The sequence below is a fragment of the Oncorhynchus masou genome, chromosome 22 (genome assembly GCF_036934945.1).
Source record: "Oncorhynchus masou masou isolate Uvic2021 chromosome 22, UVic_Omas_1.1, whole genome shotgun sequence".
Classification (NCBI taxonomy): domain Eukaryota; kingdom Metazoa; phylum Chordata; class Actinopteri; order Salmoniformes; family Salmonidae; genus Oncorhynchus; species Oncorhynchus masou.
Window position 1 is genome coordinate 12,278,467 of NC_088233.1, and position 27,274 is coordinate 12,305,740.

The following is a 27,274-nucleotide window of genomic DNA, read 5'->3' on the forward strand; positions in this document are numbered from 1 at the left end:
TCTGACTCTCCGCCCTTGGAGGCGTTTCAAATATCGCAGAGAGTAATGATCAAATATCGTCTCTATCTATATAACGTTAGCTAGCTAACGTCATTTTGCCTACCAGAAAGAACCCCCAGGTAACCAAAAGGCCTTTATTCATTGTTTTGCGTGTTAGCTATTACATACTGAGAGGCGAGCCCGCGTTTTCCATCAGACTTCGACATTATTGTTCTGCGATTTATGGGCCCTGTGGTGCGCGGATGGATTAGCTTTGTGGCAGACAATACTGAGTCTTATTGTGTGCATATGCCAGCTTAATGCAATGTCATCATGCCTTATATTTTACTCCACGTTATACTGGTTGGTGAGAAAGTATCGTTGTAAATAGTCCAAATGGTTGATTGGGTTTTGGGCGTGTTGACAGGCGCATATAGCTAAGTTGCTAGCTACTGTTGCTAACCATTATTAGCTAGCTTCAGTTGATGTTGTCAGCTGACGTTTGCGAGAACAGTCTTAGCTTAGCATCGTTAGTTAGCTAACTATCTGTGCATTGATGCTTAACTGTGTTCCTTAATTCTGAAGTATATATATATATATCTCGTTATGTTACCCGAACATAACTAGACTAGATGCGGGCGAGGTTTTGTCAGGAATGTTTATCATTAGCCTAACGTTAGTTAACCTATTGGGATTGTGTTGAAGATGGAGCCTTTTCCAACATGCCATGCTGTGTTTATTGTATTATCATTGAACACACTATGTTTGGCATTACTTTGCTAACTAGTTCAATCGATGTTTGCTAGTGTCGCAGACTCGCAGTTAACTAATGTAACTAACTTAACTAGTTAGTGAGTGTAGCTAAGCCATCTAACTGTACCCAGACAAAATATTGAACTCGCCCCAGCCAGTCTGCCATATCATAGCTTGCCAGACTCTGTTGCCATGTTTTTTGGCAAATCTTTACATATCGCTCAGCTATTTGCAAATAAAACCATATAGGTTATGTTTGCAAGTAACTAATTTGGCTAGCTAACGTTAGTTAGATAACTAACGTTAGATGACTAACATATTGTTGACGAAATATGCACTTCATGTGTTAAAGCTGTTTACCCCAAACTGCATGGATCAATATGAAATCTGACAAGGCAGCCTCTCTCCTGATAATGCATTAGGGGAGAATCGCATGGTTTGTCCTTTCAAATAGAGCTGTAAGCACAGCCATTTTAACCACAACTAGCGGGGTATTGTAATGGCTACGTTTTGTCTTTAGATCTCTGCTCAGACATTGCGTTAGGCAAGCTAATGGTTCTACTGAATCAGACATTGCGTTAGGCAAGCTAATGGTTCTACTGAATTATGTCTGCACTTTGTACACAAGTGCTATTGGTGTAGGCCAGAGTATCATACTGATGCTTTCATGAATACATTGCTTCATGTTTTCTAATTTCACATTGGTATGATAACTATGGAAATGACTGCACTATTGACATACCAGCACTCATTCCTACTTTGTTTTCATATTTCCATTACAGTTAAATTTGTAAGGCCTAAGGCAAACACACAGAGGTCATCATGGGTGACGACAGTGAGTGGATGAAGTTGCCCATCGACCAGAAGTGTGAACACAAGGTGATTACCCCTTAAACACACACACACACACACACACACACACTATAAAGCAAACCTGACTTTCCTCAGTGTTGAATCCTTGCTAGATGCATTTCAACAGCAGTGGTTTTGTTTCATAAAATGTTATCCAATAGCACACTCAGTATTCTTATTGTAAAATCATTTATAGAGCAGCTTTTATTGACCATGTTTTTTTCCCCCACAAAACATCTAATCTAATTTAGACTGGATTTCCAGCAGCATAGAGCTAGACTGGAGAAGGTTTATTGGCTTCTTCCAAAAGGATAACTTAAACCCAGTAACGCTTATGATTTATAGTTTCTAATCCCACTTCAGAGTTTCTCTCAATTGATCGAAACCCCTTACTGACTGCTTCAATCACAATGGATTATATGCTAGGCCAATCAACAGCCTAATATAACATCCAAAGAAGGACCATTTTAAATTTGTTTCTCTACCCTGCCATTCCAACTAGAATCTGGATCACATCACCCTATCCTTTAGTTATAAACTCGAAATGACCTTGACTCCCTCTCCTCACAATGCTCACTATTCTCCTGCTTCATCCCAACCAAGGTATGGAAGGCCAGACTAAATGGCTATGAAGAAGCCCTGAAGCTCTTCCAGCGTATAGAGGACGAGAAGAGCCCAGAATGGGGCAAATACCTGGGCCTGCTTAAGAAGTTTGTGACAGACTCAAATGCTGTGGCCCAGCTCAAGGGTCTCGAGGCAGCACTTGCTTATGTTGAGAATGCTCATTTGGCTGGCAAGTAAGTATTAACATACATCTGTCATCTGACTACACAGACTGTACTGTGTAAAAATAAGTAATACCTAACTTGTTTTCAGTCTTCAGGCTACTTGAATATCTCCTGATGTAAACACTGTTTAAAGAATTAATTAATAGGCCTAATGTATAACCTGGGTCTACAGGTTAGGTGATTTCATAGAATTATAATACATGACTCATCGTAATTATTTGGGTGAATATAACAACAGTCTCCCAGTGAAAGCTTTCTGTTTTGTGTTATAGGTACTGCTCTCTGTGTGAATAAGGGCTTGTTGTGGAAAGCTCCAGTAAGCTGCAACACAGTCAGGAGAAATGTGATGCCTGATATTTATTTATGGCGTTAGTCAGTCTGACATCATAGCCGTCTATTGTGTGCAGCCTATTGGGCAAGGATTACACTATTGAATGACTGGTAGATGCTGAGTTTAGCTAAAAGGTGGTATTTCCAGATGACCTCTTACACCCCCTGGACAGCTTCTGGTTATGAACAACATATTATACAAAAACAAGCACTTGCATTCTACAATGGTATCTAATGCTAAATATTGTTTCCACGAACCCGTGTTATATGATGTACACTCCACAGTATGTATCCCATCTTTTACATAATTTCAACGGCTTGTATTTGAATGGTTGGCTAAGTATTCTTCTCTGTATTGTGCTTGTGTTCCAGAACATCAGGAGAGGTGGTGTCTGGAGTGGTCAGTAAAGTGTTTAACCAGCCTAAAGCCAGGGCCAAAGAGCTGGGCTCCGACATCTGCCTCATGTACATAGAGATCGAGAGGGCTGAGGTGGTTCAGGACGAGCTCATCAAAGGCCTTGATAACAAAAACCCTAAGATTGTTGTCACCTGTATTGAAACTTTAAGGAAGGCACTTAGGTGAGTTGTTCAATTTCTTAGTTTTCCTAGAGATTTCTCCAACCAATTAATTCTCTATTTTTACCATTGCTATTTTCATTACATACATAGGCCTAAATTCTGAAATGTAACATGCTTTTTAAAATTTTATTTCCAGTGAATTTGGCTCCAAGATTATTACCCTGAAGCCAGTGGTGAAAGTTTTGCCCAAACAGTTTGAGTCGAGAGAAAAGGCAGTACGAGATGAGGCCAAACTACTCTCAGTAGAGATCTATAAATGGATCCGGGATGCTCTGCGACCTCCTCTCCAGGGCATCAACTCTGTTCAGGTGTGATGATACTTTTGAACGCTTTCATACACATCCTCTCTGCCTTCTCAAAACACATAGGAGAATAAGTTCTGTGGGGAGGGACGTTGGACCTTCTCCAATAATAGGATTATAGCATGGAATTGTGGAAAGACAAATTGAGATGTGGCCAGAGTTTCTGTATGCTCATGTGCAGTATGGGTCTCCCTAAATGCCGGAACAACCGATGAATGGGATGTCTAACAGTTGGGTATCTTCCTCTTTCTTCCACAGTTGAAAGAGCTGGAAGAGGAGTGGGTGAAGCTGCCAACAACGGCCCCTAAACAGAGTCGCTTCCTCCGCTCCCAGCAGGCCCTCAAGGCCAAGTTTGAACAGCAGCAGGCGGCTGGAGGAGACGAGGCAGACGGTAGGCTTTCTCATAAATAGTTTTGATGTTCGTATTTAAGCTTTTTATCCCCCCCCCTTTTCCTAGCCTGGGTGGCGGTGTGTTTGTGCGATCTTGCCCACTCTTTATGGAAATGTTGGCTAGATGGCACAGTCAGATCTGTGACTAGGCTGCTTTTTACCCCCTGCAGCTTAATTCCATTTGTGGAACAATTGTTCTTCATCAATGGCGTTTGAGAGTGAATTTGTGCAATGCTTTATATCTTTGTGAAAGTGAACTTTAAATGCCCAGGTGTTGTTGACAGACAAGAAGATTGACGTATGATGGAAACTGGTCTTGAGAAAGGCCTTTTTGCTGAAGCGTCGACATCAAACAGTCTCCAATATATCCCCCTCGTCTTTTTTTCTTCTTCACTACTCTTACTAATGAGATGGGTCTAGGACTACAATATCAGATGGTCTCAGTCTGTAAACTCTTTCAGGAGATGACGATGACGAACCTGCACCTCAAGTTGATCCTTATGAGCTGCTGGAACCAGTAGAGATCCTCTCAAAACTACCTAAAGACTTCTATGACAAAATTGTAAGTTTGGGCCCTTGTGTTTTAGGAAAGGCCCTATTGGATCTTTGGATGTGATGTAATGCTGAATGTGTCTAAATTATTTTATATGATGAGTTTCACTGCAATTTTGTTTCTTGTAACAACTAACTGATTTTTTTCTGACCATAGGAGGCCAAAAAATGGCAGGAGAGGAAAGAGGCCTTAGAAGCATTGGAGACCTTGGCTAAAAACCCTAAATTGGAGAACGGTGACTATGGGGACTTGGTCAGAGCACTAAAAAAGGTACAGTAACATGCATATCTGCTTAATGGAGATGCCAGGGATCCTGGGAAATGGAATGTGTCTCAAGGAAGTAGGTCGGTCGACAATGAAAAATCTACTGAACAACTCTTGTCTTGTTTTCCAGGTTATTGGGAAAGATGCAAATGTTATGTTGGTGACCTTGGCAGCCAAATGTTTGGCTGGACTAGCTGCTGGGCTCCGGAAGAAGTTTGGAACATATGCAGGACATGTAAGTTAACTAGCCATCTATCCTCATGGCAAAGGGAACGTCTCTTTATACATCTTGATTTCTGACTAAACATAAGTACTTATATGTTATGCGCAATGTTTTCAAGGTGGTGCCAACAATTTTAGAAAAGTTTAAAGAGAAGAAACCTCAAGTGGTCCAGGCCTTGCAAGAGGCTATTGATGCAGTCTTCCTTACTGTGAGTATACTGTTTCATCCAGTGTAGATGCGTATAGATTGCATTTGGATTACTGTTAGTGTTATTTGGGTTGTTAATTCGATTAGTTCCTCAATTTCTTGATTAACCCAGAAGCCAGCCACACCAATGTGTCGGAGGAAACACCGGCGACCGTGTCAGTGCATGCTCCCAGCCCGCCACATGAGTCTCTAGAGCTCAATGGGATATCCCGGACAGCCAAACCCTTCCCTAACCCTGACGATGCTGGGCCAATTATACGCAGCCTCGTGGGTCTCCCGGCTGCGACACAGCTCGGGATTGAAGCCAAATCTATAGTGACTCCGCTAGCACTGCCTTAGATTGCTGCGCCACTCGGGAGGCCCTCAATGTCTTGTTTTTGACACAATGCTATCCATGTTTTTCAGACAACTCTCCAGAATATCAGTGAGGATGTATTGGGGGTGATGGACAATAAGAACCCTTCCATCAAACAACAGGCCTCTCTGTTCCTGGCCAGAAGCTTCCGCCACTGTACCCAAGCCACATTGCCAAAGAGCATGCTCAAAGCTTTCTGCCCTGCATTTCTCAAGGTATCTGAACATTTCCTATTACTAAGCAGGCAAATTCAGGGCTGGTTTCCCAGACACAGATTAAGCGTTGTCCTGCACTAAAATGCATCTGTGTCTGGGAAAATGGCCCTCTGTTCAAATTATGCTCTGTCCGCCAATTTGTGATTGAGTGTGTGGAGTAATGCTCCTACTCCTGATCTCTTGATTAACCCTCTCAGCAAGTGAATGATTCGGCCCCAGAGGTGAGAGATGCTGCGTATGAAGCTTTGGGTACAGCCATGAAGGTGGTGGGTGAGAAGGCTGTCAACCCATTCCTGGCTGATCTGGATAAACTCAAGCTTGACAAGGTGAGGCTTGGGCTGTTGCGATGCCGTATTACCGCCACACCGGCGGTCACGAGTCATGAAGGCAGTCAAATTCCACGTCACCATTTAGTCACAGTAATGATGATTCTCCAAGTAGTAATGCTGCTGATGGTCATTAGTAGCCAACCAAACTTGCTAACTGCCTGGTACTCAGCACTCTATTCTCCCTCTAATCACTCTGACATCAATGCAAATGTGTTTGAAAATCTAATCTAACACTTCATGAGAGCCCATGAGCTCATGTTGTGCAACATTTCTATAGGCTATGCAATTGTGTGAGAAAAGAGTGATGGCCTCTTAAAAAGAGGAGGATCCCAACAGCTTTCTATAGGCTAGCCCTACTATATTTATTTATTTATCAACTTTCCCAATATTAAGCACATTGCTTATCTTTACAACAGGAGTATAGCCTACCTGGCTGGCATGACAATTAACCACAGGAAAAGTGTCCTCCATTCACTATTTAAGTGCATAGATGACATGATTTTTTTCCCCCCCGCTACCCCTGTTTGGAGACTGGACCATGGTCATGCACCCGTCTAAATCCAAACTTCAGACTTATATGTTGATGGATTCTGGGTGCTAAACTCCTAAACTTGGGATAAGGTTAATTATCAGGTATCCTTTTGAAATATTGAGTGCTATGGTTTAGAGCAGGGGTGTCAAAGTCAAATGGACGGAGGGCCAAATAAAAAATTTAGCTACAAGCCGAGGGCCGGACTGTTCGAATGTTCATTGAAAAATTTTTAAATGACGCATATAGTCTAGTGAACCTAATTGAACCTACTGAAAACCTAACAAATATATTCCAATATGATCAGATAAATAAAGCAATATTTTCTTATGGCTCTGTCAGTAATCTTTAATTTTCAACAGACACAAAAGACAAATTTCCTTTATATAAAAATCCCCATAACATGAACATTAAATGAAAGAAACCGGTATTCAAGGCACCATCAGTAGCCTATATTTTCTATTTTAGCAAAAGTGGGCTAAATTTACTTCAAAGAAAAAAACAATAATAGCAATTTTCTGGGCAAACTTCGTCACAAACTTTAATCATGCAGTTTTTGATGAAATCCCCCTCCGTAAATGGCCGGGCTGATTTAGCGATCTCTTCTGCCAAAATAAAACTGGCCTTGACAGCAGCCTGGCCTTGTGATTTGGCTTTTTTGAACAGAGCCTGTCGAGATTTGAGGCCTCGTTTTAATTCCTCTGCCTTTTGTAGCCTTTGTTCCATGTCCAAATTCTTGTTTTTGTCCGCGTGTTTCGTTTCATAATGTCGTCTCAGATTATACTCTTTCAGTACCGCCACACTTTCTCCACACAGAAGACACACAGGTTTTCCAGCTACCTCCGTGAACATATACTCCGACTCCCACCTTGTTTGAAACCCCGGTTCTCAGTGTCCACCTTCCGTTTTGCCATTTTTGATGGGTATCTGAAAGTTAATTTTACTGTGATGCTGACGACTGCTGTGCCAATAAATATTGAAATGAAGCAGCCTACTGCTCGGTGCGTCACCGTTGCATTGTGGGAAATGTAGTATTGGTGCGTGTAAAAGATCTGCGGGCTGCCGGCTTGCTGCGGTCTGCGGGCCGGTTCTAATAATAAATCAAGATCATCCCAGGGGCCGTAAAAAACCTTCTCGCGGGCCGGATGTGGCCCGCGGGCCTTGACTCTGACATATGTGGTTTAGAGGGTCTACACCAGAAGTTAATGGTTATCTGTAGGAGGAAGGTATAGTGTGTGCAACTAAGCTTGGAATGTACTGAGTGCAGGGAACCCGATCACATGTGGCAGGCATTGATAAGGGGGGGGGGGGCATGGATTAATGATGAAGGGGGTCTAGGTCAGGTCACGTTAAGGGAGAAATAAAAGTTTATGGCCCGTATCACTTAGTGTCCTGCCTTGCAGTAAAGATACAATGTTTGTACAGATGTGTAGGAGGAGACTCGGCCTAGGAGGAAGGGTTAAATATCAGTGCTTGTGTGAAAAGGTTTTTGTCTAATGCAGCTTTATTGATCCTCTGGGAAGAATAAACTTGGTTAAGCTTTCATAGTGTCACTATGAAATTAGAACCTGACAATATGACAGTATATTATCACTTGCGAATGATGCCCAGCATAAGAAACAATGCCCTTTTTTGCGCAACATTTTCAAATCAGTCGCACACCTCATGTAGCTTAGTCCATAGTCCTTCAGTTGTGATTACAAACCTTATCAAAACACAGTGGCCAAATATAACATCTTAGAATTCAGCACATTAATCCTCTTCACAAGGAAAGCCTCACTGGCATATAAGCAGCCCATGAGTTTCAAGTTTGGGGAAGATAATTTTCCCCATAAAAATGCACCTTTTTATAATAAAAGCCTTACATTTACATTTTGCAGTCACTTTTGATAATGGTGTTTTCCCGCTAATGGAACATTCACCCTTTATAGCTTCCTGCCGTGTGCGCATTGCTGCGCTTATAATGTGATAGCCTAATAGTTTAAAAAATATATATTTTACCCCCTTTTCTCCACAATTTCGTGGTATCCAATTGTTAGTAGTTACGATCTTGTCTCATCACTACAACTCTCGTACGGGCTCGGGAGAGACGAAGGTCGAAAGCCATGCGTCCACACAACCCAACCAAGCCACACTTCTTCTTAACACAGCGCGCATCCAACCCGGAAGCCAGCCGCACCAATGTGTCAGAGGAAACACTGCACCTGGTGACCTGGTTAGCGTGCACTGTGCCCGGTCCGCCACAGGGGTCGCTAGTGCTCGATGAGACAAGGATATCCCTACCATCAAGTTTTTTTAGGGTGCATTATGGCCACACAAAGGGATGCCGTTGGGAAATTCGAGGCATTATCAAGTGCTTGTCAAATTGTGAAGAGACTGATGAAGTGCGGCTTTTCAAGTCATCATTACAAATGTATTAAATCAAAACATATAGCCCAACGTTTGTAGAACTAAAGTTAAATTACTAACTCTAAATTAAGCATATAGGAGTACATCTTTTTTTGTTAACCGCTCAACACAGAATAGCCGCATGTGTTACTCCCTCAAATCATTAGGAGAAAATATCCTTTCTATTTTAATTCAGCTTTGTTCAGTTGTATTCTTCAAATTATAAAATAATGCCACGGAATTCTAAGCAAATGTTGTCTGCTAAATGAACTAGTGTCGCCACAGCCATTTGTCATAGCCATATCGGGACCTAACATGAGCACAACTCAAAGTATGCTATTCTGTTCTTCTGAAATAGACTACATTTTCTTCATATCATGTTTCTTTAGACCTAAAATAAATAATGGATTTGTGATGGTGTAGGCTATATTAAATGGATTTAAAATGTAGATGTTCCAAAGGTCTGCATCAGTGGCTTGTATGGAAGCCAGGAGATGCTAAATGTGTTACCATGTCAATTACCATGAGACCGACAGTTATTTGCTTGACATGTCAATTACCATGAGACCGACAGTTATTTGCTTGACATGTCAATTACCATGAGACCGACAGTTATTTGCTTGACATGTCAATTACCATGAGACCGACAGTTATTTGCTTGACATGTCACCGGCTGACAATTTTGTGACCGCCACAGCCCTGGGCAAGTCTATGTCAAATATGTATCAGTCTATCATTTTCTCTCATATATATTCCTTATCAGTATCCTTATTATTGTGATCTTGTGTTGCTTATCCTGTGAAAAACTAGTTTACCCCTTCAGACTAGTTGAGGTCAATGTAGATGAGTTCTTTATTGGATAAGGGTTATATTATGAGTGAGTGAGGTTGTACCCTTTTGAAGTTTAGCCGTTTAAAGAGTTGACGACAACTGAAATGACCTGACCTCTATCTCTAAATGAACAGATTAAAGAAAGTGCTGATAAAGTGGAACTGCTGGGAAAGAAAGGAGGTGGAGGGGCGGAGAAGAAGGCACCGCCTGCAAAGGTAGCACCGCCTGCAAAGGTAGCACCGCCTGCTGAGAATCCAGCGAGATCCTCTGGACCACCCAAGAAGGCCTCAGCAGCTAAGGTGTGATTGGGTGATTGATTATACAATTATAATGCATATAAAGCCACTCCGGCCTGAGACAACATTACAACGTGAATCCCAGGCTTCCAGTTTTATTAACCAGGCTCACTACACTGCCCCTAATGAGACACAGGAACCGTAGTAGTAGTAGTAATAATGCATCTATATAGCGCCTTTCCACCTCAAGTAGTTGCTCAAAGCGCTTTGCATAGTAAAGTGGGGAAAGTCACCACTTCCTCCACCAATGTGTAGCAACCAGTTGGGTGATGCACAGCAATCATTTTGTGCTGGAACGCACACCATACATCAGCTATCATGGTGGAGAGGTGAGGAGTGATGAATGCCAATTGGGGATTCGGACAATGATTATGTGGCCAACTACTATTAATAAAAAGTTATTTTTGTGTGTTTTTCATTATTTTTGCAGTCTGGTGGACCTCCTAAGAAAGGGAAATGTGCCTCTGCTCTGAGTGCCAAAGGAAAGAAAGTTCCTGAAACAAAGGAATTCATAGAGACAGAGTTATCGGTAAGTTGGCTCATAACGTTTCACGGCTGTTTCGCAGATTGTAATGTGCAGCCATTTCACCGTAGGAATACTCAGTTGTGTTTTTGATGCTTTAGTGATCTGTTTCAACATGAGTGAAGCAGTCGTCTCTATGGTTGGTTCTGGCCCTCTGACCCCGGTTCCTCTCTAGGTTTCTTCTTTCTAGGGAGTTTTTACTATTTTCATTAAATTGAGTGCGTTCTTCTGTCTGTGTCCTCTAGATTGAGGTATGTGAGGAGAAGTCGGCCGCGGTGCTCCCTGCCTCCTGCATGCAGCTGCTGGACTCTGCTAACTGGAAGGAGAGACTGGCCAGCATGGAGGAGTTTCAGAAGGTAACTAGTTTTGACCTTGTATAGTTTGACTTCTTTTTTTGCTCATACAGTGCATTCAGAAAGTATTCAGACCTCTTCCCCTTTTCCACGTTTTGTTACAGCCTTATTCTAAAATGGATTCAATTGATTTATTTCACCTTTATTTAACCAGGTAGGCAAGTTTCATTTACAATTGCGACCTGGCCAAGATAAAGCAACGCAGTTCGACACATACATCACACAGTTACACATGGAGTAAAACAAACATACCGTAGAAAAATGAGTCTATATACAATGTGAGCAAATGAGGTGAGATAAGGGAGGTAAAGGGGGAAAAAAAGGCCATGGTGGCAAAGTAAATACAATATAGCAAGTAAAACACTGGAATGGTAGATTTGCAGTGGAAGAATGTAGAAATAGGAATAATGCGGTGCAAAGGAGCAAAATAAATAAATGCAGTAGGGGAAGAGGTAGTTGTTTGCGCTAAATTATAGATAGCTATGTACAGTAGTTATGTACAAATAGTTTTAGCTTTGTCATTATGGGGTATTGTGTGTAGATTGGGGGAACGATTTGGTCCATTTTAGAATATAAGGCTGTGACGTAACAATGTGGATAAAGTCATACTTTCCAAATGGACTGTACCTCAGAATAAGATACATTTGTGTTCTATTTAATTCTGTGCCTTTGCTCATATCATGAACATGCTCCATACAACATAACGGTATTGTCATCTGAATTCCAATGTATTTTTTTGCCTCAACTGGCATATAAAACCTTTTTTTTATTTTTTTTTTTAGCTCTAACCTGACTTTACATGTGTAAATAGGTTAGAGACATACTTTAAGTGGCGGCGTCATTTACTGTTATCTTATGCTATGTTCTTTCATGTGATTGTCATCAGGCTGTGGAGCAGATGGACAAGATTGAGATGCCATGTCAGGCTCTGGTCAGGATGCTGGCCAAGAAACCAGGCTGGAAAGAGACTAACTTCCAAGTACAGTATACCAACTTTAAACACTTACAGATAAAATGGAAGTATCACAAACAAGTATATATTTTAGTGGACAGTCCCTTTTTTTGGTATTGGACCTTGTTTTTGTCCAGCTCCTGTCATTATTTTGGATGTGTGTAGAAAGAAAACATATTCACTAGATGGATCCACCCACATGGCTCTGTCTTCATAACTGACTTTTAGCTCATGGGTTTGTTCAGGTGATGCAGATGAAGCTCCACATTGTGGGTCTGATAGCCCAGAAGGGCTCCTTCTCCAAGACGTCTGCCTTCGTGGTGCTGGACGGCTTGGTTGATAAGATAGGAGATGTGAAGTGTGGGGGTAAAGCTAAGGAAGGCCTGACTGCTACTGCCGAGGCCTGCTCCCTTCCCTGGACTGCTGAACAGGTCTGTTGTCACTTTGTTTATGACACTGCTGTTCTGTTAGTCTGTTTTTGAATGAAAAGAACAAGACTGAGAACACAGGTAAGATAAATATCACAGGGGTCCCAGGACTGGTTTGGAGATTAGTATGTCATATGTCTGTTCTACAAAATATATATTTCATTTTTCTGTTAAAATGTGTGCACTGAACTGACATGCAGGATTGTTGATGACGTTCTGATATATATCATTAAGTGGCGCTCAACTCAGACAGCAGTGTCTAGCCTACTGTAGTTGCTGGCAAAGTCATTCAAAGCTGATACTTTAGAACTTTCCAGTGCTACTATCTTTGCCATGTAACGGTGTTAATGAAACTAAATCAGACAGCCCCATAGTTGAGCTATGACCTTGTCTGCTAGTTGAGGTGTGTTCTATGCAAGGTAAATATTCCTCAAGGTTCAAGTCGTGAGAGCCATAAGAGGGGAAACGTGTATTCTGACAAGCAGTCAGTGCACAACTATTTTAATGCAATTGTGAGAACACTTTTGAAAGGTTTTTGCAAATATTTTGAAAGCAGTTTTGGCTTTAGATTTTTTTTTTTAAAGAGGGGAGAACCCTGCTTTTCCCTAAAAGCATGATGATGGTCATTACTTTCTTACATGAAAGGGAGTTTAACTTGGCCCCATCCAATCAAACTGAGATCCTCTTAAGATTCAGTCATGGGCCTGTTTTATTTCTTTCAACCGGTCCCTGGCCTGGTCTGTAATGATTTGACTGGGATAGGGTTCAAGGCAGACAACATGAAAGAGGATTACTGGTTTATAGATATGATTCCACTTTCTCTAAGAACGTTGCCTGATGGTCCGAAGGGAACATTCTCTGTGGGACCTTTGTGTAGTTCCCTGTACGTTCCCAGGACTTCACTGAGGACCATGTCAGGACCTTTTCTAGGACGTTCCCAGGGCTTTCATGGACATCGCGTAGTTGTTCACTAATGTGCTTCATCCCTCAGGTGGTCTCCATGGTTTTTGCACAGAAGAATCCAAAAAATCAAGCTGAAACCCTCAACTGGTTGTCTAACGCCATGAAGGAATTTGGATTTACTGGGTTAGTCTTGCTTTCCATTATTGGAGGTGTATTCATCTACCAATAACAGTATCAAAGCCTTCGCTGTCCTATGATTTAGATATTTTAATTCACCACATCATTATGGTAACACAAGTCTGCAGGTAAAATGCTTTGTGTTATAAACATTTATGATAATGTGTATCCCCTGCAGCATCAATGTGAAGGGTTTCATCAACAACGTCAAGACGGCGTTGGGAGCGACCAACCCTGCGGTGCGGACAGCAGCCATCTCCCTCCTAGGAGTCATGTACCTGTACATGGGAGCTCCTCTACGCATGTTCTTCGAGGATGAGAAACCTGCCCTGCTGAAACAGATAGATGATGAGTTTGAAAAGGTAGGGAAAAACATGTGAGCAGCATGTTGAGTGAAGTAAACAATATAGTATTTGATGAATGTCTTTTTTTCCTTCTTCCTAATGACTGGCCTCGCTTTGAAATTGGTAGCTCGAGGTTTTATTTCAACTTTGATCTGTTCGGTCTACATAAGATGAATCTCTTGTGAACAGACTATTTAAACATACTGGTACCGTCGATCTGTCATCAGGCTTCAGGCTGCATGAGATAACGAGCAGAATTAGTTCAGTGTTTGTGTTTTCGTCACTGGTTATTTTTGACGAATTGGGTTTGGGCGAAGGCAGTGGTTCAACTGGGGGTGGGGATATCCAGCCTGGTTAAAAACAGACGGAATTATCAGGGGGGTGGGACTGTTTTTATTTTGCAAGGGTGATGTTAATCGGTTAGCTGCCAAAAAATACATGCTTAATGGTCTATAGGTTATTTTCCTAATTTTGTGGAATTAAATTGGTGTGTATGTATTTTTGTTAGTCGTCATGCATTTCATTTATCACAGCATACAGACCCTAGTTTGAGGAGCTGAATAGCCTACCACCTGTCAGTTAGCACGAGAGTAGCTCCTTAAAAGGCCTGTAGGTTACTGGAGTGAAACCTGCTTTTATAAGCCCAGTCATTGGCAACAAATAACAATTCTAAATGCATTCGCGTGTTAACTTTGGTGTCCACGATACCCCCTATTTTTTTTGTTTTTTGGTGATGCGCACCCATTTGCCTTAAGGGTGCATAGGCTATAGACTATTTACTGTTGACTATCAGCACATCACCCACTTGTCAATGCGAGCTGGAGGCAGGGTAGTGTAAGGCGAGCTGGAGGCAGGGTAGTGTAAGGCGAGCTGGAGGCAGGGTAGTGTAAGGCGAGCTGGAGGCAGGGTAGCGTAAGGCGAGCTGGAGGCAGGGTAGTGTAAGGCGAGCTGGAGGCAGGGTAGTGTAAGGCGAGCTGGAGGCAGGGTAGTGTAAGGCGAGCTGGAGGCAGGGTAGTGTAAGGCGAGCTGGAGGCAGGGTAGTGTAAGGCGAGCTGGACGTCTTACTTTGAAGTAAAATAGCCTTGTGAAAATCCATCCATAGAAGCTTTCAGGCAGTTATTTTCTAAAGACTTCCTTATGCCATTAAAACCTCTTTGGGCTGGGTGGGATGCTAGAGCCCCACCTCGACAACATCTGGTGAAATTGCAGAGTGTGAAATTCAAAATACAAAAACCGTAATATTAAACATTCATGAAAATACAAGTGTTGTGCATCGTTTAAAAGCTTAACTTCTTGTTAATCCAACCGCTTTGTCAGATTTCAAAAAGGCTTTACGGCGTAAGCATACCATGTGATTATCTGAGGACAGCGCTCTGCATATACCAGCATTAAAAACATTTTCCAAACCAGCAGAGGCATCACAAAAATCAGAAATAGTGATTAAAATAAATCACTTACCTTTGAAGATCTTCCTCTGTTTGCAATCCCAAGGGTCCCAGCTACACAACAAATGGTCATTTTGTTCGATGAAGTCCTTTATATCCCAAAAAAAGTCAGTTTAGTTGGCGCGTTTGATTCAGTGTTCCACTCGTTCGACAAAGGAATCCCAAAAGTTACCGGTAAACTTCGTCCAAACAAGTCAAACAATGTTTCTAATCAATCCTCAGGTACCCTAATATGTAAATAAACAATACAATTTAAGACTGAATGTAGTATGCTCAATACCGGTGGTAAATAACGAAGTGCACGCCCTCATCCACGCGCGCCACAAGACTACAGTCCAAATGAGTGCCATCTTGAAAAACTACAACTACTAATTTTTCAAAAAACAAGCCTGAAACCCTTTCTAAATACTGTTGACATCTAGTGGAAGCCATAGGAACTGCAAGACAAGCATTTGAATGACAAGCAATTGGAAAAAACAAGAAATCTGGGTTTTCGCCTGCCATATCAGTTCTGTTATACCCACAGACATTATTTTAACCGTTTTAGAAACATCAGAGTTTTCTATCCAATGCTACCAATTATATTCGTATCCTAGCTTCTGGCCCTGAGTAACAGGCAGTTTACTTTGGGCATGTCAGTCATCCGAACTTCCGAAATACTGCCCCCTAGCCTTAAGTTTTTAACCAGCATTTCTCTCCTGTTCTATTTGATTTCATATTCACTTACTTTTGTTGTCCAGAAGCCAAAGGCACAATCCTAGTCATATTAGCAACCCATTATACTAGTTGCTATTAGATTCCCCCCTTTTCTACGTTTCTAATGGAGATTTCCGTCTCTCACATGAAACTGCTCACCGCTAGGTGTGTAATTTAGAACGGTGTTTTCTGTGAAATAACTGTTTTCCGTGAATTCTATTAATTAGCTGCTTCATTACAGCAGTTGCTTGTTCAGTAATAGGCTATCGCTTTTTTGACTGTAAGATGATAGACTTGCTATTCATGAAAAATATCCAGTCCTTGTATGCTTGTATGTATCAGGGAGGAAGAAGCGAAGCGAGAGGTTTCATTCTTGCCAAAGTGTGATTTCTATGTCACCTGCCATCCCGCCTTGCCATTGTTAGGGTGGAAACATAAACATCTTGTGTTTGCAGATCTCTGATAGTATTTTCTGTTGGTCACGTCATTTTACTTATTTTTTTAAAAATGTAACCGTTTGTTGAGGGTCAGTTAGTCGGCAGCAAAATTGACTGAAATTTGCATCCCTAGTGGAGACTTCGCAAGACCAGAAATCTAAATTTCTAATCCCCCCCCCCCCAAACCTAATTGAGGATCGGACCAAATTACGCAATATTTTCTTTATGGTTTAACTGAGATTAACATAAGATTGGTGTCAGGAAGGCATATAAGATATGTTTATATGCACAGGTATATATATTTTCCAATGTGACTGAGATTGCTGCTTTTGCCTCTTCAGATGCAAGGCCAGTCTCCTCCGGCTGCGTTCAGAGGAACCAAGAAAGGAGGAGCAGAGGATGACGGTGAGGAGGCAGACGAACAAGAGGAGGATGGAGGAGGAGCACCTGACATCATGGATCTGCTACCTAGATCTGACGTCAGGTTTGAATTCACACACTACCTCACCGCTCCTTCTCAGCACTGTTCCACATTTTCAACAAGTGTGGTGGTCCTGCTTGGATTGGTTTGGCTCATCTGGCTCAGTGTGAAAAGCCCTATAGTACTTGGACTATTTTGGTTTTGATGTTAAATGGTTTAGCCATTTCACCTTATGAATCTATTTTCTTCATCTCCTGTCAGTGATAAGATCACACAAGACATGGTGGATAAGATGGCTGATAAGAACTGGAAGATCCGTAAGGAAGGTCTGGATGAGGTGGCAGCGGTCATCTCTGAGGCCAAGTTCATCCAGCCCAGTATAGGAGAGCTGCCCATGGCACTGAAGGGCCGACTCAACGACTCCAACAAGATCCTGGTAAGAAATTGACTCTGTTCTGACAGATACCATGACATTAAAAAAAATCTATGTTTTAGAGATCCTAAGCGATCTGTTTTTCTCCAGGATATTGGAGTATCAGTGCAACCATCATTTATAGATGTCCTGCCATATTGTAGGTATTTCTGACATGGAATTATGTCTCTCCCCAGTGCCAGCAAACCCTGACTATTCTTCAACAAATAGCCGTAGCGATGGGCCCAGCTCTGAAACAACATGTTAAGAGCCTGGGCATGCCCATCATCACTGTACTGGGAGACAGTAAGGTAAAGACTATCATACTCTAAAGTACCTACACAAAGGCATAGGTAGACATTAGGATTAATGTGATAGAGCGTAGTATACTGTATTATATAGTGCATACATATTACACTCATAATAATCTCATACCATTGATAGACTAGTGTAGAGTTGTCAGAATCACTTGTCACACTCTGTTGGATTGAGGGAATAATGGCGTTGGCGCTCTGTGTCCCCTCCTCCCCTGTAGACCAATGTGCGTGCTGCTGCCATGACAACCCTGCAGGCCTGGGTAGAACAGACCGGCATGAAGGACTGGCTGGAGGGAGAGGACCTTTCTGAAGAGCTCAAGAGGGAGAACCCTTTCCTCAGGCAGGAGGTACAAACACAGCCCTTCAGGTCAACTCTTAGAATCTCTGTTAAAGCCTACCTCTTGTAGCTGGCGTAATGTGTACTGACAATGTGGTTAGATGGCTGTGTCATGGGTATTGTGTGGATTCATTGGGGGCGTTTGGACTGTTAAAAAAGGGGGAAACATAATACCTCCAACCATGTTTGAGAAAAACCCATGTAACCCCCCTCTCCCCAGGTGCTGGGCTGGCTGGCAGAGAAGCTCCCCACCATGCGTACGGTGCCCTCCGACCTGATGCTGTGTGTGCCCTACCTGTTCATTTGTCTGGAGGACCGCAACGGAGATGTGAGGAAGAAGGCCCAGGACGCCCTGCCCACCTTCATGATGCACCTGGGCTATGAGAAGATGTTGAAGGCCACTGGCAAACTGAAGGTATATTATGCCATGGAGGAGATGACTTAGACACGTTAACTCAAGGTGGGTTATGGATGGAAGAGATGACTAGGACAGGCTAAATTAAAGAGAACTTGGCTAAAATATAAAAGCTATCAAGTTCATTGGATAGCTTTTGAAAACAGTTGAATTACAGTAGATGGTAGAGTATAATTTGAATTACTAATACATAAAGGAAAACCGAGCTTAATTCAGTCTGGATTTTGAGGCTAGAGTACATTGTCTTAGTGCAGTGGTTCATGGCAACACTCGCGTTAGAATGACGCCATCTGTGTGAACACAATGGGCTGGGGTATTGTTATTGGGTAGTGACTCGGAAGACAATGGGCTGGGGTATTGTTATTGGGTAGTGACTCGGAAGACAATGGGCTGGGGTATTGTTATTGGGTAGTGACTCGGAAGACAATGGGCTGGGGTATTGTTATTGGGTAGTGACTCGGAAGACAATGGGCTGGGGTATTGTTGTTCTGTCATCTGACTCTGTGTGTCCATGTCTTCCTCTCCCTGCAGCCGGCCTCCAAGGAGCCAGTGTCTGCCCTGCTGGAGAAGGCCCGGGCAGTGATGCCAGCCAAGCCTGCTCCACCACCTGGCAAAGCTGGCGCAGCCAAGTCTAGCAGCGGCGGCGCCCCCGCTTCAAAGTCAGGTTGGCTTGCCTCTCCGTTACTGTCTGAATGATGGATGAGAGTTCATCCCCAATTGCACCCTATTAAGTGCACTACTTTTGACCAGAGTCCATAGATGTCTGATCAAAAGTAGTGCACTGTGTAGGGAATAAGGTGTCACTTGCGACACAATGTCAACCACCAGTACATTTCTTATCATGTGCTACACCAACTAAGTAATGTCAGCCAGGGGGATCAATCTTTCCAGTGTTCTAATCTTGAGCAATAATCCATTCAAATGGTATTTGTAACATGCGTGAGGACTATACCGTGAAATGCTTACTTACGAGCCCTTTCCCAACCATGCAGAATTAAAATGTAAAAAAATAAACATTTTTGGCAAATAAGAAGGAAAAAAGGAAATGGTCACGCAATAAAATAATAAGGCTATATACAAGGAGTACTGAGTCAAGGGTTACGAGGTAATTGAGGTAACATGTAGGTAGGGGTAAAAGTGACTAGGCAATCAGGGTAGATAAACAGAGTAGCAGTGTGTGTGTGTACTATCGTTCAAAAGTTTGGGGTCACTTAGAAATTTCCTTGTTTTTTGAAAGAAAAGCAACAAAAAAAAGTCCCTTTAAAATAACATCAAATTGATCAGAAATACAGTGTAGACCTTGTTAATGTTGTAAATGACTATTGTAGCTTGAAGCGGCTGATTTTTAATGGAATATCTACATGGTCGTACAGAGGCCCCTTATCAGCAACCATCACTCCTGTGTTCCAATGGCACGTTGTGTTAGCTAATCCAAGTGTATCATTTTAAAAGGCCAATTGATCATTAGAAAACCCTTTTGCAATTATGTTAGCACAGCTGAAAACTTGTGCTGACTGATTTTAAAGAAGCAATAAATCTGTCCTTCTTTAGACTAGTTGAGTATCTGGAGCATCAGCATTTGTGGGTTCGATTACAGGCTCAAAATGGCCAGAAACAAAGAACTTTCTTCTGAAACTCGTCAGTCTATTCTTGTTCTGAGAAATGAAGGCTATTCCATGTGAGAAATTGCCAAGAAACTGAATATCTCGTACAACGCTGTGTACTACTCCCTTCACAGAACAGCTCAAACTGGCTCTAACCAGAATAGAAAGAGTGGGAGACCCCGGTGCACAACTGAGCAAGAGGACAAGTACATTAGTGTCTAGTTTGAGAAACAGATGCCTCACAAGTCCTCAATTGGCAGCTTCATTAAATAGTACCTGCAAAACATCAGTCTCAACAGTGAAGAGGCGACTCTGGGATGCTGGCCTTCTAAGCAGAGTTGCAAAGAAAAAGCCATATCTCAGACTGGCCAATAAAAAGAAAAGATTAAGATGGGCAAAAGAACACAGACACTGGACAGAGGAACTCTGCCTTTTCACTGTTAATGTTGATACCGGTGTTTTGGGGGTACTATTTAATGAAGCTGCAAGTTGAGGACTTGTCTAAAGAAGGACAGATTTATTGCTTCTTTAAAATCAGTCAGCACAACAGTTTTCAGCTGTGCTAACATAATTGCAAAAGGGTTTTCTAATGATCAATTAACCTTTTTAAAATTATAAACTTGGATTAGCTAACACAACGTGCCATTGGAACACAGGAGTGATGGTTGCGACGCCAGGACAGCGGAGTCAATCACCACCTTCCGGAGACACCTGAAACCCCACCTCTTTAAGGAATACCTAGGATAGGATAAAGTAATCCTTCTCACCCCCCCCCTTAAATGATTTAGATGCACTATTGTAAAGTGGCTGCTCCACTGGATGTCATAAGGTGAATTCACCAATTTGTAAGTCGCTCTGGACTTAAATGTAAATGTTGCTGATAATGGGCCTCTGTACACCTATGTAGATATTCAATTAAAAGAAAGTTTAATCTGCCGTTTCCAGCTATGATAGCCATTTAGTACTTTAACAATGTCTATACTGTATTTCTGATCAATTTGATATTTTAAGGAACAAAAAAATGTGCTTTTCTTTCAAAAACAAGGACATTTTGAACGTGTGCGTGTTGTAGTATGTTATAGAATGTTATAGAGTCAAGTGAGTCTGCATAGAGCCAGTGCCAAAAAAAGGTGGGGTGGAGGAGCAATGCAAATAGTCTGGGTGGCCATTTGATAAACTTTTCAACAGTCTTATGGCTTGGGGGTGGAAGCTGTTCAGGAGCTTTTTAGTCCCAGACTTGGCGCTCCTGTACAGCTTGCTGTGCTGTGGCAGAGAGGACAGTGTATGACTTGGGTGGCTGTAGTCGTTGACAATTTCTTGGGGCTTTCCTCTGACACCACCTAGCTCCCTTGGACTCATAACCTGTCTTGTAAGATATGTTTTATTAATTTATATAAGTGTGGAGAGAGAGAGAGAGAGAGAGAGAACTTCCTGACCACTGTTGTTTTTTGTGCAGGTCCGTCTAAACCTAAACCTGTCATTGATGACTATGATGATGATGATCCTGAGCCTGAGACTAAGTCTAAGAAAGTGGTGAAGCCTGGAGCAGCCAAAAAGGTGTGCGTTTATTCAGCTTTTCTTTTGTATTAAATGTATTTGACAGGGACCATGTAGTTACATTTGATGCATTGTTCCACATACAGTTGGACTGATAATGTTCATCTCCAGTCCCTGGGAATTTTACTTGCCAATGTCATGAAAATATCATTTCAGTCCCGTCTCATTTCAGTCCCGTCTCATTTCAGTCCCGTCTCATTTCAGTCCCGTCTCATTTCAGTCCCGTCTCTTTCAGCTCTCGGGAAACCAAACTCCTACAATGTGCCAGCTTTTCTCTCTGTGAAGTTGATATTTCATTTTGCATTTAATAGAGCGGCCCCCAGGAATCTGTTGCGAGCTCGTATAAAGATAGAGTCAGTAGTCCTAAAAGACTTACAAAGGGGAAGCCTCGCAGCCAGCAGGTACATGTTCGGATTCAAGCACCTCTGTGCTACTAATGTGTGACTCAGGAATGACTAACTGGGTGGAGCCTTGCGTCGGGTGTTGAGGCACTGCGCTCTGTCCAAGGCGTTGCACAATATCTAAGACTTTTAAATCTAGCTCTATATTCATCTTTGTATTTTGGTTAAGAATATAGTTTATGTGTAGCGCTTTTTCATTTACAGACTGAAATCACAAAGCTCTTTACATTATGAAGAGGATGGTGTTGTCTTAACCTTTGTCTGACCACGCTATACGTGGGTTTTACAGCTTTTATATATAGCTTTACATGTTGTAGTAATGTTTCTGTCTTTTAAACCTCTACCGCATATTCTGAGCACAACCCTTTAGCTTTTATCTACCTTTGGATCTTGTAATGATGATGAAATTTCTGTGCTTTGTCTTGTAAACCTCCCCATCTCTCTCCCCCGTCCCGTCTTCAGGGTGTGCTTGGGAAGAAGGCCCCGGTCACGAAGGCCAAGGATGAGGAGGACCGGTCTGGTGTCATCTTCATCCTGGTCCCCAATGGCAAGGAGCAGAGGATAAAGGAAGAGAAAGGGCTGAAGGCACGTCCCCTTTGACCTTTTGATAAAAGGAGTGTGGGAGGTGTCTCTTTGTAATCACTTGAAAAAGATATGTACATCTCAATGTGACTTCTATGGTTAAATAAAGAGTAAATAAAACATCTAAATAAATTGTGCAGTGGAGATGCAAGCCAGAGGTTGCTATAAAGGACAGTCATGTTTCATCTGCTCCCTGACAGTGTTTTCTGGGTGCCCAGGATAAGACTGTTTTCTGAGCAAGACATTTTTAACTCTTTATTTAAGCTTGAAGTCCCATTGTGAGCAAAGTCTCTTTTGCAAGGGAGCCCTGCAAAAGTGTAAAGGGAAATATTGTTTTATTTTATCATTTTATTTAACCCGGAAAATAATTTAACTTTCTTATTTACTTTGAAAACCTTTCTTGCTGAACAAGAAATAACTTGTGAATAAGAATGCTGATTTGATAGTTCTTGACTAATGATAATCATCTAACTTGTGATGCAGGTGTTGAAGTGGAACTTCCAGACCCCGCGAGATGAGTACGTGGATCAGCTAAAGACTCAGATGTCCACCAGCTTCGCCAGATGGCTCCAGGACGAGCTCTTCCATGCTTCTGACTTCCAACGCCAGGTCAAGGCTATCGGGGTCATGGGAGAGGTGAGAACCCGTCGGAGGCAGTGAAACGCACTAATGATTAGATGGAGCCCTTGATTGAGCGTTTTCTTTTTTCTTGAACCTTTATTTATACAGGTGTGTGTTACTGAGATGAAATTTCTTTAGCAATAGAGACCTGCACTCTCTACATACTTTTGTTTGAGTCTGAAGAGTGAAAAGGCTTCAAAAATCAAATCTCGTTTTTTAGTTTCTCTTAGACCAAAACCATTAGTGTTTCTTAGAAACCTAAGGGAGTTGCTTGTTTACTTGACTGACTACAATCTCATGTTTCCACTCTGTAGCGAATGGAGGATGAGCTTGAGGGCACAGTCAGCTGCTTGGACCTGATCCTGAAGTGGTTCACGCTACGTTTCTTTGAGACCAACAGCACTGTGCTGATGAAGGTGCTGGAGTACCTCAAGCAGCTCTTCCCCACACTGAGCAGAGAGAACTACCACCTCAATGAATACGAGGCCTCCTCCTTCATTCCCTACCTCATCCTCAAAGTAAGTCATTCCCCTACCTCAGTGGTCACCAACTGGTCGATCTCCAAGGCATTCGTAGTCGGTCACTAAACATTTCTGTAAAAAAACAACGATAAAGCCTTGCGTTCCTTTTTTTGGGGGGGGGTTGCGCTGTTGGCGGTTGGTGCACTTGATTCAGCAGCCCTAGTGCCTGGAAAGAAAGTTATTCCCATTATGAACCATTTCATGTGCCTGAAAGTAGAACTCTGCAAACCCGGCAGGCCTAGGAAGCAAAGTGCTCAGATCACCGTGTCTGTACAGTTTCCTCAAGCTGTAGGCTATGAAAGAAGCCTCGAACACACAGCAGTTGATACTGTGAGTTTTCTAAACCTTTAAAACCATGACTAGCGACTCAATGAATACAGCAAATAGCTACTGTTTTTATGAGTAAGTTCATGTTTAAGTTGTTACACATAACAACGTGTATTCTCCCTACTTCCACTCGTGCTAAAACCAGCAGTGCAGCTGTAAAGTATGAGTATAGGAAAGTGTTCCCATAAGCTTGCACTGTTATTATTAGCAGCTTGTTTCTTTTTTAATATCAAGGAATATTTCACTTTCTCTGGTCATAGGAGCAACTTTGTAAGTTGGTGCATGAGGCAGAAATAATGCAGTGCGACTTCAGTTTCGTCATCAGCTGGAAGACTGTGTCCCCTCTGACTGACCATCAGATGCAGGCCATCAGTCCAGTAAAATGAAAAAAAGCTAATTATTATGCTCTCTCTGCTGTGCCTCAAAAGTAATACAACACATATATTACCAGTGTGATCATATACCAACAATTTTGAAATATAATTTCTTAATGGTCTGTGAAGAACAATGACAGGGTAATTCAAGCATAGCCAATATGCAGTGATGATGTATTGGGCCTATAGCTTACTGTACAAACCTCATTGCTACAGAACTGTTAGGTTAATGTAGAATTAAGCTTATGTTTTTAATTGGTTAATGTGTAGGCTTAAGTTTTTAAGCCAAGTTTTCACCAACAAAAAATAATAGTAATACATCTGAGAGGTAGATCTTTGCTGGCTTTTGGACTCCGTGATCTTGACCCAAAAGGTTGGTGACCATCCCCCTACCTCGTCCTCCAAGTAGGGTGTCCTCCTACCTCGTCCTCCAAGTAGGGTGTCCTCCTACCTCGTCCTCCAAGTAGGGTGTCGCCCTACCTCGTCCTCTAAGTAGGGGGGGTCAGCCCTACCTCGTCCTCCAAGTAGGCTGATGCCCTACCTCGTCCTCTAAGTAGGGGGGGTCAGCCCTACCTCGTCCTCTAAGTAGGGGGGGTCAGCCACTGTGAATTGTGTAAAATTTGTTTTCATGTATGATTTCGTGTGGCAGGTAGCCTAGTGGTTAGAGCTATGGGCCAGTAACCGAAAGGTTGCTAGATCGAATCCCCGAGCTGACAAGGTAAAAATCTGTAATTCTGCCCCTGAAGAAGGCAGTTAAGTTAACACACTGTTCCTCGTTTAGGCCGTCATTGTAAATAAGAATTTGTTCTTAACGGACTTGCCTAGTTAAATAAAGATTAAATTAAAAACAAGTCTTAAAGTGATTTGAGCCCTAAGAAGTTTAACGGGATCGATTTGACAACAGCCAGTGAAAGTGCAGGGCGCCAAATTCAAACAGAAATATCATAATTAAAATTCCTCAAACATACAAGTATTATACACCATTTTAAAGATAAACTTGTTGTTAATTCCACCACTGTGTTCGATTTCAAAAAGGCTTTACGACGAAAGCATACCATGCGATTATGTTAGGTCAGCGCCAAGTCACAAAAAAACACAGCCATTTTCCAGCCGAAGAGAGGAGTCACAAAAAGCAGAAATGGAGATAAAATTAATCACTAACCTTTGATCTTCATCAGATGGCACTCATAGGACTTCATGTTACACAATACATATATGTTTTGTTCGATAAAGCTCATATCCAAAAATCTCAGTTTACATTGGCGCGTTATGTTCAGTAATGTTTTGCCTCCAAAACTTCCGGTGATTTTTGCAGAGAGCCACATCAATTTACAGAAATACTCATCATAAATGTTGATGAAAATACAAGTGTTACACACGGTTTTAAAGATAAACTTCTCCTTAATGCAACCGCTGTCAGATTTCACAAAAGCTTTACGCTGAAAGCACAGCGCTGAGCAACCAAAACAAGCTATACAGATACCCGCCATGTTGTGGAGTCAACAAAAGTCAGAAATAGCATTATAAATATTCACTTACCTTTGATCTTCATCGGAATGCACTCCCAGGAATCCCAGTTCCACAATAAATGTTCGGTTTGTTTGATAAAGTCCACTTATGTCCAAATACCTCCTTTTTGTTCACACGTTTAGTTCACTAATCCAAATGCACAAACCGCAGGCACTAAGTCCAGACAAAGTCAAAGTTCCATTACAGTTCATAGAAACATGTCACACGATGTGTATATAATCAATCTTTAGGATGTTTTTAATCATGAATCTTCAATAATATTCCAACCGGACAATTCCTTTCAGAAAGGAAAGGGAACGGAGCTCGTGCTTACGGCCGCGTGTGTGACTAAACTAAAGGCTTTCAGCCAGACCACTGGTTAAAACGGCTCTTATTCGCTCCCCTTTCACAATAGAAGCCTGAAACAATGTTCTAAAGACTGTTGACATCTAGTGGAAGCCTTAGGAAGTGCAATCTGACCCCATTTACACTGGATATTGGATAGGCAATCACTTGAAAAACTACAAACTTCAGATTTCCCACTTCCTGGTTGGATTTTTCTCAGGTTTTTGCCTGCCATATGAGTTCTGTTATACTCACAGACATTATTTTAACAGTTTTGGAAACTTTAAGAGTGTTTTCTATCCAAATCTACTAATTATATGCATATTCTAGCTTCTGGGCCTGAATAACAGGCAGTTTAATTTGGGCACGCTTTTCATCCGGACGTGAAAATACTGCCCCCTTGTATAAGAGGTTAACAAAAAAGGAAAGGTTTAGTTAAACATTTGATACACGGTGAAGCTGCAAATGCTAATATGACTATTGACTAGCCATCTGTAACCCTCTTTCACCTGACAGGTTGGCGAGTCGAAGGATGTGGTGCGTAAAGATGTGCGTGCCATCCTCACCATGCTGTGTAAGGTCTACCCTGCCAGCAAAGTCTTCCCATTCCTCATGGATGGGACCAAGTCCAAGAACTCCAAACAGAGAGCTGGTAAGAAAGAGATTTTAGTTGTGACTGAGGTTGACCAAGGCTATAAGGACTAAAACAGGTTATAGAATCATTACAGTAAGTGATGTGTCAGAAATGTTGTAATTCATTGTAAGAACGTTCAGGTTCTTAACCTCTCTAGGGTATGTGGGACGCTAGCGTCCCATCTGGCCCACATCCAGTGAGATTGCAGAGCGCCAAATTCAATTACAGAAATGCTCATTATAAAAATTCAGAAAACAAAACATATTTTACATATGTTTAAAGATTAGCTTCTTGTTAAACCAACCACAGTGTCATATTTATAAAATGCTTTTGGCGAAAGCATACCTAGCCCAGAACATAGCCCAGTTGACAAATTATTACAAACGGTAACCAGCAAGCAGAAGCGTTACAAAACTCAGAAATAGAGAGAAAATTAATCCCTTACCTTTGATCTTCATATGGTGGCAATCAGAAGA

At 42.0% G+C, this 27,274-nt stretch overlaps 1 protein-coding gene across 2 annotated transcripts in view; it reads left to right on the forward strand.

The window, feature by feature from the left end:
- Nucleotides 1-27,274, forward strand: part of LOC135509022 (cytoskeleton-associated protein 5-A-like) — a 40,113-nt gene continuing 12,839 nt past the window's right edge. For both annotated transcript variants that reach the window (XM_064929312.1, XM_064929313.1), the window contains exons 1-30: nucleotides 1-119; nucleotides 1,515-1,611; nucleotides 2,188-2,381; nucleotides 3,075-3,281; nucleotides 3,418-3,589; nucleotides 3,842-3,974; nucleotides 4,435-4,535; nucleotides 4,683-4,796; nucleotides 4,921-5,025; nucleotides 5,132-5,221; nucleotides 5,626-5,790; nucleotides 5,988-6,116; nucleotides 10,002-10,166; nucleotides 10,594-10,692; nucleotides 10,932-11,042; nucleotides 11,926-12,018; nucleotides 12,237-12,422; nucleotides 13,411-13,505; nucleotides 13,678-13,861; nucleotides 16,763-16,905; nucleotides 17,104-17,278; nucleotides 17,452-17,565; nucleotides 17,790-17,918; nucleotides 18,129-18,323; nucleotides 18,855-18,987; nucleotides 21,384-21,484; nucleotides 22,348-22,470; nucleotides 22,951-23,103; nucleotides 23,403-23,606; nucleotides 26,681-26,816. In XM_064929312.1, coding sequence (XP_064785384.1) covers nucleotides 1,555-1,611; nucleotides 2,188-2,381; nucleotides 3,075-3,281; nucleotides 3,418-3,589; nucleotides 3,842-3,974; nucleotides 4,435-4,535; nucleotides 4,683-4,796; nucleotides 4,921-5,025; nucleotides 5,132-5,221; nucleotides 5,626-5,790; nucleotides 5,988-6,116; nucleotides 10,002-10,166; nucleotides 10,594-10,692; nucleotides 10,932-11,042; nucleotides 11,926-12,018; nucleotides 12,237-12,422; nucleotides 13,411-13,505; nucleotides 13,678-13,861; nucleotides 16,763-16,905; nucleotides 17,104-17,278; nucleotides 17,452-17,565; nucleotides 17,790-17,918; nucleotides 18,129-18,323; nucleotides 18,855-18,987; nucleotides 21,384-21,484; nucleotides 22,348-22,470; nucleotides 22,951-23,103; nucleotides 23,403-23,606; nucleotides 26,681-26,816 — 4,006 coding nt within the window. In that variant the 5' untranslated portion in view covers nucleotides 1-119; nucleotides 1,515-1,554. The remainder of the gene's footprint in view (nucleotides 120-1,514; nucleotides 1,612-2,187; nucleotides 2,382-3,074; nucleotides 3,282-3,417; nucleotides 3,590-3,841; nucleotides 3,975-4,434; nucleotides 4,536-4,682; nucleotides 4,797-4,920; nucleotides 5,026-5,131; nucleotides 5,222-5,625; nucleotides 5,791-5,987; nucleotides 6,117-10,001; nucleotides 10,167-10,593; nucleotides 10,693-10,931; nucleotides 11,043-11,925; nucleotides 12,019-12,236; nucleotides 12,423-13,410; nucleotides 13,506-13,677; nucleotides 13,862-16,762; nucleotides 16,906-17,103; nucleotides 17,279-17,451; nucleotides 17,566-17,789; nucleotides 17,919-18,128; nucleotides 18,324-18,854; nucleotides 18,988-21,383; nucleotides 21,485-22,347; nucleotides 22,471-22,950; nucleotides 23,104-23,402; nucleotides 23,607-26,680; nucleotides 26,817-27,274) is intronic.